The sequence below is a fragment of the Suillus clintonianus genome (assembly GCF_016758775.1).
Source record: "Suillus clintonianus strain FC179 chromosome Unknown DEU56scaffold_6, whole genome shotgun sequence".
NCBI classification, from domain to species: domain Eukaryota; kingdom Fungi; phylum Basidiomycota; class Agaricomycetes; order Boletales; family Suillaceae; genus Suillus; species Suillus clintonianus.
In genome coordinates this window covers 194,283-206,683 of record NW_024539230.1, presented here as the reverse complement: position 1 = coordinate 206,683, position 12,401 = coordinate 194,283, and the positions used below count along the sequence as shown (strand labels likewise).

The 12,401-nt window shown below is 48.0% G+C and overlaps 6 protein-coding genes across 6 annotated transcripts; 2 read left to right on the top strand and 4 right to left on the bottom strand.

Moving 5' to 3' along the window:
• Window positions 1–409: 409 nt before the first annotated feature.
• On the bottom strand, window positions 410–1,556 carry DEU56DRAFT_773739 (uncharacterized protein). The gene is made up of 3 exons (XM_041351584.1): window positions 1,267–1,556; window positions 645–1,209; window positions 410–587 (listed from the first exon to the last, which is right to left on the bottom strand). The coding sequence occupies exons 1-3, from the start codon at window positions 1,467–1,469 to the stop codon at window positions 579–581; spliced, it is 777 nt and encodes a 258-aa protein (XP_041213682.1). The 5' UTR covers window positions 1,470–1,556; the 3' UTR covers window positions 410–578.
• A 180-nt stretch (window positions 1,557–1,736) lies between these two features.
• Window positions 1,737–3,531, bottom strand: DEU56DRAFT_907653 (glycoside hydrolase family 28 protein; the record flags this gene model as incomplete). The annotated part of the gene is made up of 11 exons (XM_041356925.1): window positions 1,737–1,833; window positions 1,886–1,990; window positions 2,045–2,118; window positions 2,168–2,309; window positions 2,366–2,434; window positions 2,485–2,756; window positions 2,814–2,922; window positions 2,978–2,994; window positions 3,051–3,152; window positions 3,201–3,251; window positions 3,307–3,531. 11 exons carry the CDS (start codon window positions 3,529–3,531, stop codon window positions 1,737–1,739), a joined length of 1,263 nt encoding a protein of 420 aa, XP_041213681.1.
• A 3,052-nt stretch (window positions 3,532–6,583) lies between these two features.
• Window positions 6,584–7,897, top strand: DEU56DRAFT_773726 (alpha beta-hydrolase). The gene is made up of 7 exons (XM_041351583.1): window positions 6,584–6,978; window positions 7,033–7,233; window positions 7,288–7,386; window positions 7,437–7,487; window positions 7,540–7,569; window positions 7,620–7,694; window positions 7,745–7,897. Exons 1-7 carry the CDS (start codon window positions 6,622–6,624, stop codon window positions 7,856–7,858), a joined length of 927 nt encoding a protein of 308 aa, XP_041213680.1. The 5' UTR covers window positions 6,584–6,621; the 3' UTR covers window positions 7,859–7,897.
• On the bottom strand, window positions 7,898–8,950 carry DEU56DRAFT_773724 (clathrin light chain). Its single transcript, XM_041351582.1, has 4 exons — window positions 8,641–8,950; window positions 8,449–8,585; window positions 8,244–8,396; window positions 7,898–8,191 (listed from the first exon to the last, which is right to left on the bottom strand). Exons 1-4 carry the CDS (start codon window positions 8,854–8,856, stop codon window positions 7,978–7,980), a joined length of 720 nt encoding a protein of 239 aa, XP_041213679.1. The 5' UTR covers window positions 8,857–8,950; the 3' UTR covers window positions 7,898–7,977.
• A 58-nt stretch (window positions 8,951–9,008) lies between these two features.
• On the top strand, window positions 9,009–10,198 carry DEU56DRAFT_773720 (HAD phosphatase). The gene is made up of 6 exons (XM_041351581.1): window positions 9,009–9,128; window positions 9,182–9,258; window positions 9,308–9,346; window positions 9,400–9,495; window positions 9,543–10,002; window positions 10,060–10,198. Exons 1-5 carry the CDS (start codon window positions 9,044–9,046, stop codon window positions 9,996–9,998), a joined length of 753 nt encoding a protein of 250 aa, XP_041213678.1. The 5' UTR covers window positions 9,009–9,043; the 3' UTR covers window positions 9,999–10,002; window positions 10,060–10,198.
• Window positions 10,199–10,346: 148 nt separating this feature from the next.
• On the bottom strand, window positions 10,347–12,321 carry DEU56DRAFT_472460 (chitinase). The gene is made up of 6 exons (XM_041346396.1): window positions 12,165–12,321; window positions 11,829–12,105; window positions 11,672–11,759; window positions 11,472–11,617; window positions 10,763–11,408; window positions 10,347–10,702 (listed from the first exon to the last, which is right to left on the bottom strand). The coding sequence occupies exons 2-6, from the start codon at window positions 12,005–12,007 to the stop codon at window positions 10,526–10,528; spliced, it is 1,236 nt and encodes a 411-aa protein (XP_041213677.1). The 5' UTR covers window positions 12,008–12,105; window positions 12,165–12,321; the 3' UTR covers window positions 10,347–10,525.
• Window positions 12,322–12,401: the final 80 nt, after the last annotated feature.

Here is a 12,401-nt window from a genome sequence, read left to right as displayed (position 1 = left end):
TCAAAGCATTGTCTCCACCCACCAACAGTACAAGCAAACATGGCAGCCTGAACAGATCAAGCGGGGAAGCAGGAAAACTATCACTTCATTTCAAAATGTCTAACCACGCCCTTCTATAATGCCAAGAGTTTTGTCTTGCTGGCAACGCCATTAATGAGGAGGCCGCGGCGGACATAGAATTCGGAAGAATGGATAGTGTCTGCGTCAGACCGCCGGTTGTATCGCGCGGTCAGGAGTGCGATGTATGAGTTCATTGCCACGGATCGGCAAATTCCTCGGATAACACGTTATTCATGCGTTTAGCCAATGCAACCAGGCCAAGGTGGCCTCTTGCCGTGAACGTGGTGGACCTTAAGCTTAACCAGTATACGGCAGTATGACATTCGTCAGTGTCTTGCTTATTTGCGTTACACACCTCTTGGCGGACAAATAATATTGAGCCTATAAGGATATGCACAAATGGACGTAAGTAAGTGTACCATCGCATGGCAGGCACTCGGTCTGGTCGTAGGAATGTGCGTTGCAAGCTGGTAGCTGCGATCGGCAAGCTCGCAAGACTCCATCGCGTACGCGTTTGATTATGATTTCTGATGGAAAAGAAAATGAGATGAGAATGAGATTGTCAGTTGACAGGATAGGCGTACCTGTGCACCTAGAATGGGTCCACTTCTCCAGGTTGCGGGGTCAGAATCAGATTTATGTCCAAAGACTTGCAAGAGCGAGGTGTGAACTTCATCGCGTGAAACAGGCCTCCCGGCGATATAAACGCCTTTCGTCGCGATCGAAAGCCGTTGTTCTCTATTTCCCGGTGTGGCGACAATTAACGACAGGTCGTCTGCGGGTTTTGTAGTGGATAAGCGGCAATGTTTGACGTTTAGTACATCGCCCCGTAGACCAAAACCGCCGAAACTTTCGAAAGTCGCGACCTTTGGGCGCACAATTGCTTTCCGCGCCGTCGTGGTCAGATCCTCTCGTGGACGTGGAGTCAGCCAGATCCTCTTGACATTCATCCCACTCTTCATGCCAATCATAAATGCCACCCAACCTCCAAACGCGAGATGCATAAAGACCAGACCAGCACGCTGGTATGTTGGGCGGAGTACATATTGTGGCGTATTGCCAATAGTATTGGGGTCATCGGATATTGCAGACTCGGTTGGTTCCACAGGACGCGTAAAATAGTTCCAGGAAAATTCACACATTGCTAGCCTGGATCATCTGTGCCATTAGAGTCAAACCAGCACGTACCAGAGCAGAAAACCTTACGTGCAGACTGCATCAGCTATGAGGAGTGTCCAGGTGAACTTGACCAAGATACTGGGCTTCTTAACTTCATAAAACGGTTGGTCTTTTGGTATGTGGGTACGGCCAGGGAACAGGGAAAACCGCCTTGAACGATGTGCAGTGAAGGTGGAGCGGTTGCAGTGGAACAAAGCATTCATGTATTTCATTCTGGAGAAGAGAGACATGGTGCAAAGCTGCCAGTCGGATCCAGGGCGGCGCTGGCGATCCTGGCAGACTTGAATAGAGAAATAGAGAAGTTATGTAAACAAAGTTATGTGCGACTCGGAGCAGGTTCAAAAAAGTTAGGCCTGCAAGGACTGTGCTACCAGTCCCCTAGGCAGACTTTTATGACTTAACGAAGATAGAGATAGTCGTTCCTTCTAATAATGTGCTACTACGAGCTCGTTACACCACAGCCTTCACTGCACCATCACATATGTGTTCAGTTACATTTAAGTAGTTGCACAGTCACCAAACAGGTGAGCATCGCTTCCGGTGATATTCACGTTCTGGCAAGAGTAGGTCGCACTGCCATATGTTGAAGGTGGTCTTTGCAGATTGATTAGTTTTTGAACCGAAGAATCAAACAAATAAAACGTACTCAAGGTATACATCGTTCACGCTGATATTGCTGCAGCGGCTATCCGGCGAGCATGCCAGCGAAGCAACTACGGATTTTGTTTTTCCAGATGAACTACCATTGAAACTTGGGACACATTCTTGTAAGTTCCAACCAAAGGACAGAAACAACTTCGCGCACTTGGTAAACGTAACATCCTGAATATATACGTTGGAAGGGTATGCAGTACACTCTGTTGCATTGGTCATGTAACACTACAAAGCAATTTAGTCTGACACTGATCGTACGAAGATGAGTGCGAACCTGATTGACGATCAAGGGGTTGTCGACGTTGCCCTCGGTGAAGAAGCTGAAGGTGACGTTCTTCACAATGCCACTGCCGACCCCTGGACCAGCAAAGGCTTTAATGCGCGCACCATTCTGGGCATTATACATTTGAATATTGCTAGGAGCTCTTAATGAGTACTCCTGGCTATCATTGGAGCCAGTCTTCAAACGCACGTCGAGGTGAAGTTTTCTACAATATCATATACCCCGGCATACTGCCCGAGGGAGCCAACGGAAATACCACTGTCAACAGAAAGTAAGTAGGTGCTTTTCCAAAGAAAGCTTCTACAGACTGTGAACCATTGCAGTATAAGTCTGATACAATAATGTTTGTTGAATCTAAGACACAATCTGCATGAGCGAAACATGGAACACCCGAGCGAGAACAGATGGTACTTGGTTTTAATGAAACACAATCATCGCCGTTATTGATGTTCGAATTAGTGATGACAACGTTGTCACTGCGATATATATCCCAGCCATCGGTATTCTTCGCAAGATTGCTTGATGTCGAGACGGCACTAATGTTGATGCCATCGTAGACAATATTTTTCCCTTCATTGACCTAATGTGAGGCGTAAGCTCGTTAAGTCTAAGATTGATCGAATTTCGAAATGCCCACAAAGTTAAACCACTCAGGGCCGTTGATCATCGTAATGTTTTTAATGGCAACATTAGTGGCTTGATAAACCGTGAGCAGGATCGGGCGCAAGAGAGTACTGTTGGTGGCGCTGGGTGCAGAGTCAGTTCTAATGTTACATCCAGGCTGCTGTAAGTCCTGCTCACAATGCGTCATACCAGACCTGTAGGGTGTGATATTTAGCAACACGTAGACCCTGTTATGCGTTAATTAACATACTTGACCTGAACCATCTATTGTTCCACCACCGTTAATATCGATGTTCTTCCCACCTACGATCCAAAAGGCGATTTGGTCCTGAAACTCAAAGTAAAACCCGTTCTAAAGCGAGGAATTAGCGATTGAAGCATTGCTATTTGCGACACATACGTTGATCCAATATGACATATCGTTTGTGAATTTCACGGTTCCCGACAGTTCCTGCAACCCACTATATGAGATTGTCAGTAGATCATGATAGGATCCAGTCACATACAATTTTCTTGTCCTTCAATCCGGTCATATTCATCCTGGTTGCTATCGAAAGAGTAGTTTCACGAGGGATTGTCACTGAGCTACAACGTTGAACAGCATTTACGAATGCCGGTCCATCGTCTCCGCCACTCGCTAGGACGGTACATGACACGCCGTCTGTTTTTGGAGCAGCTCCTCGTGCTGAGAAGAGCCCGCCCACCAATGTTGTCAAGAACGAGATACGCATTGTGTTGAAGGCAACTTGAAAGGACGTGGCTTTCATATTATTCGCGTAGCGACAAACAGGTGTCCCTGCGGCCCGGCCGGCGCAAGGAAGCATATGTTCGATGTTCTCTTCGTTTGACGCGTGACAGTTTCAACATTGCGGTTGCATGGACTCCAAGTGGTATCCTGTGGTGTCATGATCGGGAACATTACATATACGCTATTCTGCACTGGTCTTTGAGCGTGTAATTCAGCCGGGATACGTTCAGCGTTCGACGTAATTTCGTCCGCCTCGTCGCTGACGGACTCAGGCAGAGCCTGAAAATATTTGTGCCGTGAAATATTCAATTCTTTGGTAGCCGAGTCGGGGCAGGTCAGGGCCGACAAGTCAGAACAGACACGATCCACGGCGATGGGAACTCTGATGAACCTGTGATCTGTAGCAACATCAAGTTGAAAATGCAATCAGTGTTATGTAGTATGGGACTCACTAGAATGGTGCTTATTATCGTAGAACTTTCCGCAATTTCTCCGTCGTCCAGCTGGAACATTTCAAGGCCCATGCTGGAAATATATCCTGTGAGAATAAGTGTGTCATGTGAGCGCAGTGTGAGTATAGAGGAGTATAGGCGAGTATTGGGCCCAGGGTATCATGTTCCAGTTCAATTTCAACGGGCAAACATGTCCCTTCCACTGTCCGATGATAATCGAGTTATGGCAAAACAAATACCAGTCGTTGAGATGAAGATACTGACTGCATCACCGGTGTTAAATCTGGCACTCGGCTGCACCCGAACGACCGTTGTCAAGTGACGCTCTCGGAAGAGGGCCTAAGAGGGCGCACACGGTTTTGCGAGGCGTTGCGCAAGGCTAATATATGTTTCGCACAGCGGCAATTTGAAATATCAAGATTTAATTTTGTTGTCAGAGTCTATAACACATGTCACTCACGTGATGAGCCTTTGACGTTGAAATGTAGACTTAGAGTCAGACTACATAGTCCAGTAGCTGACCCAATGGATGTCAAAGCAAATGAAGCGGTGGCAGACGGTGGTCGCTCTAATCGGTAGCGGTAAGTCTCGAGCAGAAGTAGGTAGAATATTTCTCCCGTTCCTAGTTTAATTGTTCCTAGATGTGTGACAAGAAAACATAATGCGGACTCAGGAGGTTTCTGGGGCATACGTGCATATTCAAAATGAAGCAGTTTTCACTTAGTTCTACCCAAGGAAGACTTACATTGCGCATGCAACAAAATAACGTCACAGGGCAAATTAATCTTGGTAGTCCTGAGGTCATTGACTTTGTCAATGGTAACCTGATGCATGTCCGAGTCGGGCGACTTTGACTCTGTTGAACACGGCACTTATTTCAATACAACGGTAATAGTAAAACGGTCGAGGCTCATAGGTTGTTTATATACACGCCAAGCCAAAATCAACATGATCATGCCTGCGCTTGCGCGTGATCTTTAATTCTTGCAGGTGCAGCTACCGGCCTGGCAGTTGCAGCTTTTGACAGATATTCAGAAACCAGTCACTGAAATGTAGTGCAAGAAAAGACTCACTCAGAGGTGCAGTTGCATTGCTCAGAGTTGTTGGAAAGCATGGTAATGATTTGTGCGATTGTGCTGCAAGGTTGTGTTAGTCGTAGGATGGGTTCGCGGATGCTTCAAACAACCCACCAGGTATGTGAGGCAGTTGTGAATAGCGCGGATTGCTACAGGAAATGCCTGGAAGATGTGCCATTTTATGTTGCTCACCGTGATCGGAGCCACGACCAGAATGGACAATAGCTGCGGCGTATGAATGTCACCTTGGAGCATCAATCACAGGGGTATCAACGCCACATAGAGGTGACGCAAGAAGAAGACAAGCTTCTGCTTGGACTGCTCCAGCGTGATGTGGACCGGCTGGAGACAGCCGTATCAGAAGGTTCAAAACTGACAGTACGATGTCGAGTGTCAATCAACTTCTGCTTAGGCTACTTGGCCAGGGTGCTGGTATCGGAATCGTCACACGCACGCAGCACACGTTTGTGGGGATGATGAACGCACGAGATACTGGAAGCCCGTACAAACCGGAAGTCAGCGGTGATCCTAATAAAAGTGGAAATCAATGCTGATATCTGTCAGAGGACCACTCGGTGAGATCTGAACATTGAGGCGACAGACACACCAAGGTCATCGACATGATCTCAAATCATGTCAAATGCAAGGATCAACAAACAAATAACCGTATACCGTCTATTCATCATCACTATTGGATCAACATTTATATACCACACTTGCCACTGATCGTCAGAAATAAAAACCTTGCTGCCGAAAAAGACCTAGCTAACTCAGCAAGGTCTTGCCGTCCTGACATGTCAAGGGCTTAGCATGTCATCTAGATGACAGAACTCGTAACCGCCATTAATGCGATCAAGGCATGCCTCAGGGTGAACTGATCACCAGTTAGACCATCCCTGTGTTGCCCGCGCAAACCGTGTTCGGCTACTTTTTGTGCGCGCCTATGTTGAGACCTACATGTAAGGGTTAGCCTAAAATGTTTGGATGGCTAACGAGAATCACGTACACGCGACCTGTCGTTGTAGATAACACGAGCGTAGGGCGCAAATTCACAGCACCCCATACGCTCCAAGTCCCTTGCCAAGGCTTGTTCCTGTTAGAAACGAAGGCCCCCAGCCGATCGGACAGCCCCGAACCAGTCTCTACTGAGTCCTGACACCCTAAAATTATCATATGGTTTGTAGGAGGGCGTTTGTCGTTTGACCTCGTGTCCGTTGCGGAAGGGGTACGGTTGCAGTGTCACCGAGCGGAGGGTGTGGTTGAATGCGGCTGAATGGGCTGGCAAGTCGGCAAAGGGGCGCGTCAACGAGGCGGAGGTCAGCAGACTCCAACTTTCGTCCATTATCTGAATGCAAGTGAAGGACAGTATTTGCTTGCAAGTCATGACAGAACATACATGGTCGAATCGGAATTTAAGGAGTTGATAGACACGGCGAAGAATATTACATAATGCTGTGCCTATAATTAAGGGTTCCCAATTTGGCATGTCTTATAATTAACTTGCATTGTCAAAGTTGAGTGGCATCATTCTTCTTGCAGATCCATATGATGACGACTTTCTCGGAGTCCTGGCTAGTTGGCCCACAGCGCACGCAATTCTACACTCGCACGTATCGCCCAGCTTCCACAACAAAAGCTGTCGTAGTTTTCGTGCACGGGTTCATAGAGCACATTGCTCGCTACGAACACGTGTTTCCTGCTTGGTCCGCACGCGACATAGCTGTCTTTGCGTATGACCAGCGCGGCTTCGGGAGGACGGCCTTGGATACGGAGAAGAAGAGCAAGGATAGCTCGTATGCGAAGACGAGCTGGAAGGAACAATTTCAAGACATTGAGTGGGCTATAAACCACGCGAAAAGCGAGTTTGATTCCATTCCTGTGTTTCTTTATGGGCATTCAATGGTATGGATCAAATATCTTTAACGTCGAGCGCTTAAGGTGCCATTTATATCCTAGGGCGGAGCATTGGCACTTGCGTTTCCTACTAGGGCAAGTGCTCCTCCTGCAAAGGAGACAGTAACAGGCCTGGCGGGTGTAATTTCCACTAGCCCCCTCATCCTCCAAGCGAAGCCAGCCGCTAAAGCAGCAAGATGGATAGGTGGCAAGGCTAGTCTGCTAGCGCCATCACTCACTATTCCATCCGACGTCAAGGGTCAGGTACTCACACCTTTGTCTCCTTGCTGATATGTACGGCTAACCACATCGTTGTAGGATTTGTCGCATGACAAGACTGTCGGTGAGGCATATGCGAAAGATCCGATGGTTAAGCAAATTGGGTCGCTTCGCGGAGTAAGCGACATGTTAGACGGGGTAATTAACCAATCTGCTCTTCTGGTTGACGTTTCACCTCAAGTTCTTAGGGCGAACACCTCTTACACACTGATTATGCACGTTGGCCCGCTGACCTTCCTGTAAGTTGTTTCAGCTGAGTCCCCATTCTGTACCATTCACGAATGCCGTCAGGTCCTCTTTATACATGGTTCGGATGACAAGGTTCGCGTCCTTTAAAACACCTCGTCCGAGGCAGCTCTGACGTCTTGCAGGTTACTTCTGTCAAAGCTTCTGAGCTATTTCATCAACGGGTACCAGCGAAGGATAAGAAAATATCCATTTACCAAGTAAGCAATTGCGATGCCACTGCCCCGAGCTCAGTCTCATCTCTCAACAGGGCGGCTATCATGAACTTCACAATGAACCAGACGGCGTGAAGGAGAAACTCATCGAGGAGTGTATTACATGGGTGGAGGCACACCTGTGTCCTAACATTTCACCCAAGCTCTGAGGATACTGACTTGAATGGATTACCATTTTGCCTACGTTCATGTGCTTTCAGTCGTTCACGAGAAAAGAAAAGTCCAGAAAATTAAAACAAAAGGTATATGCATGTAAAACATGTAGTGACTAATAACCAGCTGCACCGGGAGCTGCAGTTCCCTCGCGCTTCAAGCGCAACAGCACTTCTTTGAACCGTGAAAGGTCAGTGGTACCAGGACCAGCCCTGGCGATTGTTTTGCTCTGGGAATTTTGCAGCTCCATGGTGTCGCAAATACGCTCCCAAGTTGTCCCTTTGGTAAGAGATGAAGATAGTGACTCCAGGAAATCTCCTTCTTCGTCCCTTTAAGAGATTCATCAGTGTGATCTGTCTAGCTGTCCAAGGCTTAACTAACTTGTTTTCGCGAATAGTTCGCTCTTTCTTTGCTGCGTATTCCTCGTAGAATTGGTCAATAGCATGTTCGGCCCTCGAAATAGTTTGTTGGCGTTTAGCCTTGCTGGCCTCATCACGAGCTTGGATCTCCTCTACCTGGCTCTCGCGCCATTTCCTGTAGACAACTGTCAGAGGTGAACTTCGCATATAATGATTTGGCAATGTACCTGATAACTTCGGGCTCATCCTCGTCGAGTTGCTGGTTGAGGATGGGCGTAGACGAAAATGCTGATGGCTGAGGGCGAGGAGCGAACGGAGGGGGAGCACCAAAAGTTGGTAGGGCAGGTGCAGAAGAAGATACAGGCTACGCAGCAAGCAGGCACCTCAATACAGTGCAGTTACCCATGAACACTACTTACCTGTCCAATATTCAGCTCTGGAAATTGATCCTCAAACTTCTCAATCTCATCATCGCCTGTGACCTTCACTTCGGTCGCTCCCAGTGGAGTGCCGAAGTCATCAAATGAGAAGCCACTGCTGGGCTGGGGGGCCGATGGCAAGGATACGTCACCCTGCCCATCCAAGTCGATGTCAGGAAAGGCAGAGGCCGCGCGGTCAAAATCAAAGTCGTCCATGTTTCTTAGTACGTTGCTGGAGTTGATATAGGCAGATCTTAATGCTGCTAGAGATGGACTTGTTGGTCGAAATTGCAAGGTCAGTCCACGGCGTTTGCCGGGGTGTCGCCGTGTCAGGAAATGTTGCATAGCTTTTAATTGGTCTAAATATACTTGAAGCGAGAGCGCCTTTTCACCGTTTCTATCGATGCCCTTGAACATACCAGGAATTCTTGCTCCATTTCAACTGCTTAGGAATCCCCGACTTGTGATTCCACATCTAACAGTAAAAGGTCGCCCCAGTTTTCCGCCTTTGTGACCATAACTAACGTTAAACCACAGACAGATATTCGCCAAATTGATTTTTTGGCGCTTCGGAATGCTGGCTATAGAGGAGCGGTCTTTGATAAAGACAATTGCTTGGTTAGTCTCAAAATTTACGACCGTCTCTAATTTCCTAAACAAGTAGCAGACAATTCCGTATAAAGACCCCCTTGTGCCAGAGCTCGAGGTGAGTTTAAAGGGTCATAAATGAAAGCCGGGTGACAAGTGCCCACTTTCCAGGATGCCTGGAGAGAATGTCGTGAGGCATTCGGGGAAGGAAACATACTCATCGTCAGCAATTCCGCTGGTACCAAGTTCGACGCAGGAGGAATACAGGTATGACCAGCATGCGTCAAACATAGTCAGAAGTTGAACATACACAGGCAGAATCGGTGTCATATCACCTGTCTGTCCCGGTTCTCCGACACGACACCCTTAAACCTGGTTACTCCTGCATTGCTTCGATACGCGCCTACTTTTCATCTCTCCGTGTTCCGATCTCCGATGGTGAACTGGTTGTAGTCGGAGACCGTATATTTACGGATGTGATCATGGCAAACAGAATGCATGCTCCCTCCGCATCATCGTCAAGTGACATGTCTGCTCGTGTGAGGATTGGCGGCCCCCTCGCTATCTTGACGGATGGTGTTTGGCAAAAGGAAAGCATGGTAATGCGATGGGTCGAAAAGAGCTTGGTGGACGCGGTTCGAAAGTGGGCGAGAAATGGGGAAATATCTTCCGTAGATACTAACGTGTTCGTGAGGGAGCTCCCTTGCCCGGAACCTCACAAGACTGGAAGCGCACTCACAAAATTGATGGACCTGATGAAACGGAGATAGCATGGTCGGTGACTTCTTTGTGTATTATCCTAATGATAACTAGAATTTCTTTCCACGGCAGGCTCATGTTTGTGAGGATGTGTCGACTGTCGGTGACCGCAGTAGTTGCTGTACTTATTCTTGTTGGAACCTATTCACGAGCCATGCCTAGGTGACATTTTGTTGCTCCTTACATAGTAATTTTATATTTTTCGTCGAAACGCCCAGTGGATTTGAAACGAATGAGATGAAGTTGTTTTTGGACATACAGAGGTGCTCAAGCAATGTGGAAGATGGTGCTCAGTGCAAATACCGTTGAGCCTCGCTTGCAATGCTTGAATAGGCTTAAAGGATGACAATCCCGGGCGTTTTCATTCAGCATGAGCAGAAGGAAAAATACTATTAGCACGGATTGTCAACACATTTACTGCGAAGGATAATCTACAATATGTACGAAAGACACGACAAATATGTGAATGTGCGGTATACGTAGTTCATTTTAGTAGTGACCGGAAGAGTGCAAAAGGATGGTATTAGCGGCGACATATTTAAAGCCCCGAACCTTTTTTGATGGAGTCAAGGAGCATATCGTTGTAATCACCAGCAGCTTCCCACATTGTGAAACCGCGTAGCCCAGTCTCCTTAATAAACTTGCCCTTGGCAGCGAGCGACTTGGGATTGTCGAAGGAGATCATAACTTGCGAGGTCTCATTGTATACATATGGCTGTAAAGCAGTGAAATAAGCACTCCTACAATATACAATCAGGATGGAAATCTCTCTTACAGTCTGACTGCATTCGTCATATCTGTAGTGGATGCCATGAGCAGGCTTGCCTTCTTCGGTAAGGAAGCCATTGTCAATGAGACCCCAAAATCTAAAAGTGCCACCTGGACCCTGTTTCACCCCACAAACATCGACACTACTGGTGTCATCCCAAACGTCACCCAAGGGCTGCTTAGAGGCCTCGAAAGCGGGGTATGCAGCCAGCTTCTTTGTGCCAGACTTGAAGGCGGCAGAGGGAGTGACGCTGAATGAATGGCCGTAGGAAGCAACTCCGAGCACAATCTGGTTGACCGGCATGCCCGCGGCAGTCCAAGCCTTGATTGCAGAAACGGCCGAGCCTTGTTGGTTCGCGGGCGAGGCGCAGGTGTCGTTCAACGGTGCGTTTGGCCCCACATCCGAAGACCAAGAACCCCAAACGTCGTAGTTCATCAAGGTGATGTAATCGAAGACCTTCGCAAAACCGGAAACGTCGGCAGAGGGATTTCCGCTAGCATCTGTGAAGGGTGCGAGAGATACGGCAGCCGAAAGGGTCAGATTTGCCCCCACTGGGTTTTGGCGAAACTCCTGGAGGAATTTTAGGAAATTGGCCGTGTCATTGACGCTAATGGTGTTGCAACCAGCACCCTGCCTGCCGGGGTACTCCCAGCTGCCAGAAATCAAGGACAGCTGAAGTTAGCGCATGAGTTTACAGCCACAAGGATCGACTGACTCGAACTGAATGCCATCAACGTTGTACTCATAAGCAAAATTTGCCACAGTCTTCACAAACGCCGTCCGGTTTTCAGATGTGGCAATGCTAGAAGAGAACCAAACACTCCCAAGCCAGCCTCCGACAGCAATATGGGCTGCAACACCCTGCACGTGCCCTAAACATCAACTTGGAGAAGCGGTAGATTCTCCTTTGCTTACATTTGCATGGGCGTCGGAAACGAACTGAGGAAGCAGATCGCCATTAGAGCCGTCCAGGCTCAAACTGTCCACGTTTGAAGTGGGGATTCTGGGAGACATTATGTCGTTAATAATCCAACCAAAGCGATCTGCGTGTAAGGCAACACAGGCAACTTACGCAAATGAGTAGTACACTGTATTGTACTTTCCCCAGCTGACTGAAGATAGGGGGAACCCTTCAGTAGCGTGCCAGCCGGCATACCAAGTTCCCACGACGGGTGAGGTGGAGCGGGCGATGGGTGTGCTCGCGCTTACAACGGACAAAGCAAGAAAAGGTACAGCGAAGATGGACAGCATGGCTGTAGAACTGGAGAAACCGATGGATGTTGGGATGGTAGAAACAACTTCTTATACTTCCTCCGGCGTTGTCCTGGGTGAAATCAAAATGGATTTTCCTGCCGCGTACGGGGTAAAATCCTTTGCAGTACGGAGTTTAAGACTGGCACCAACTGACCTTCCATATTATGGCAAATAAACCGGTCATCGCAGTTTAGTCTCCCTGTGGTTGCTCGAGAGTATGCGATGAGAAGATAGCAATTTGGGTGATCTATCACGCGCGGAAATTACAGCAAGAAAGTGCCAGCCAGCTTTTGAGTGGCATCATTGCACCATCCGCATTCAACCTCAGTGGAAACCTACAGGGCAGATGGTGGTCAGAAATTAGGATTATACACGCGCATGAAACCCTGCC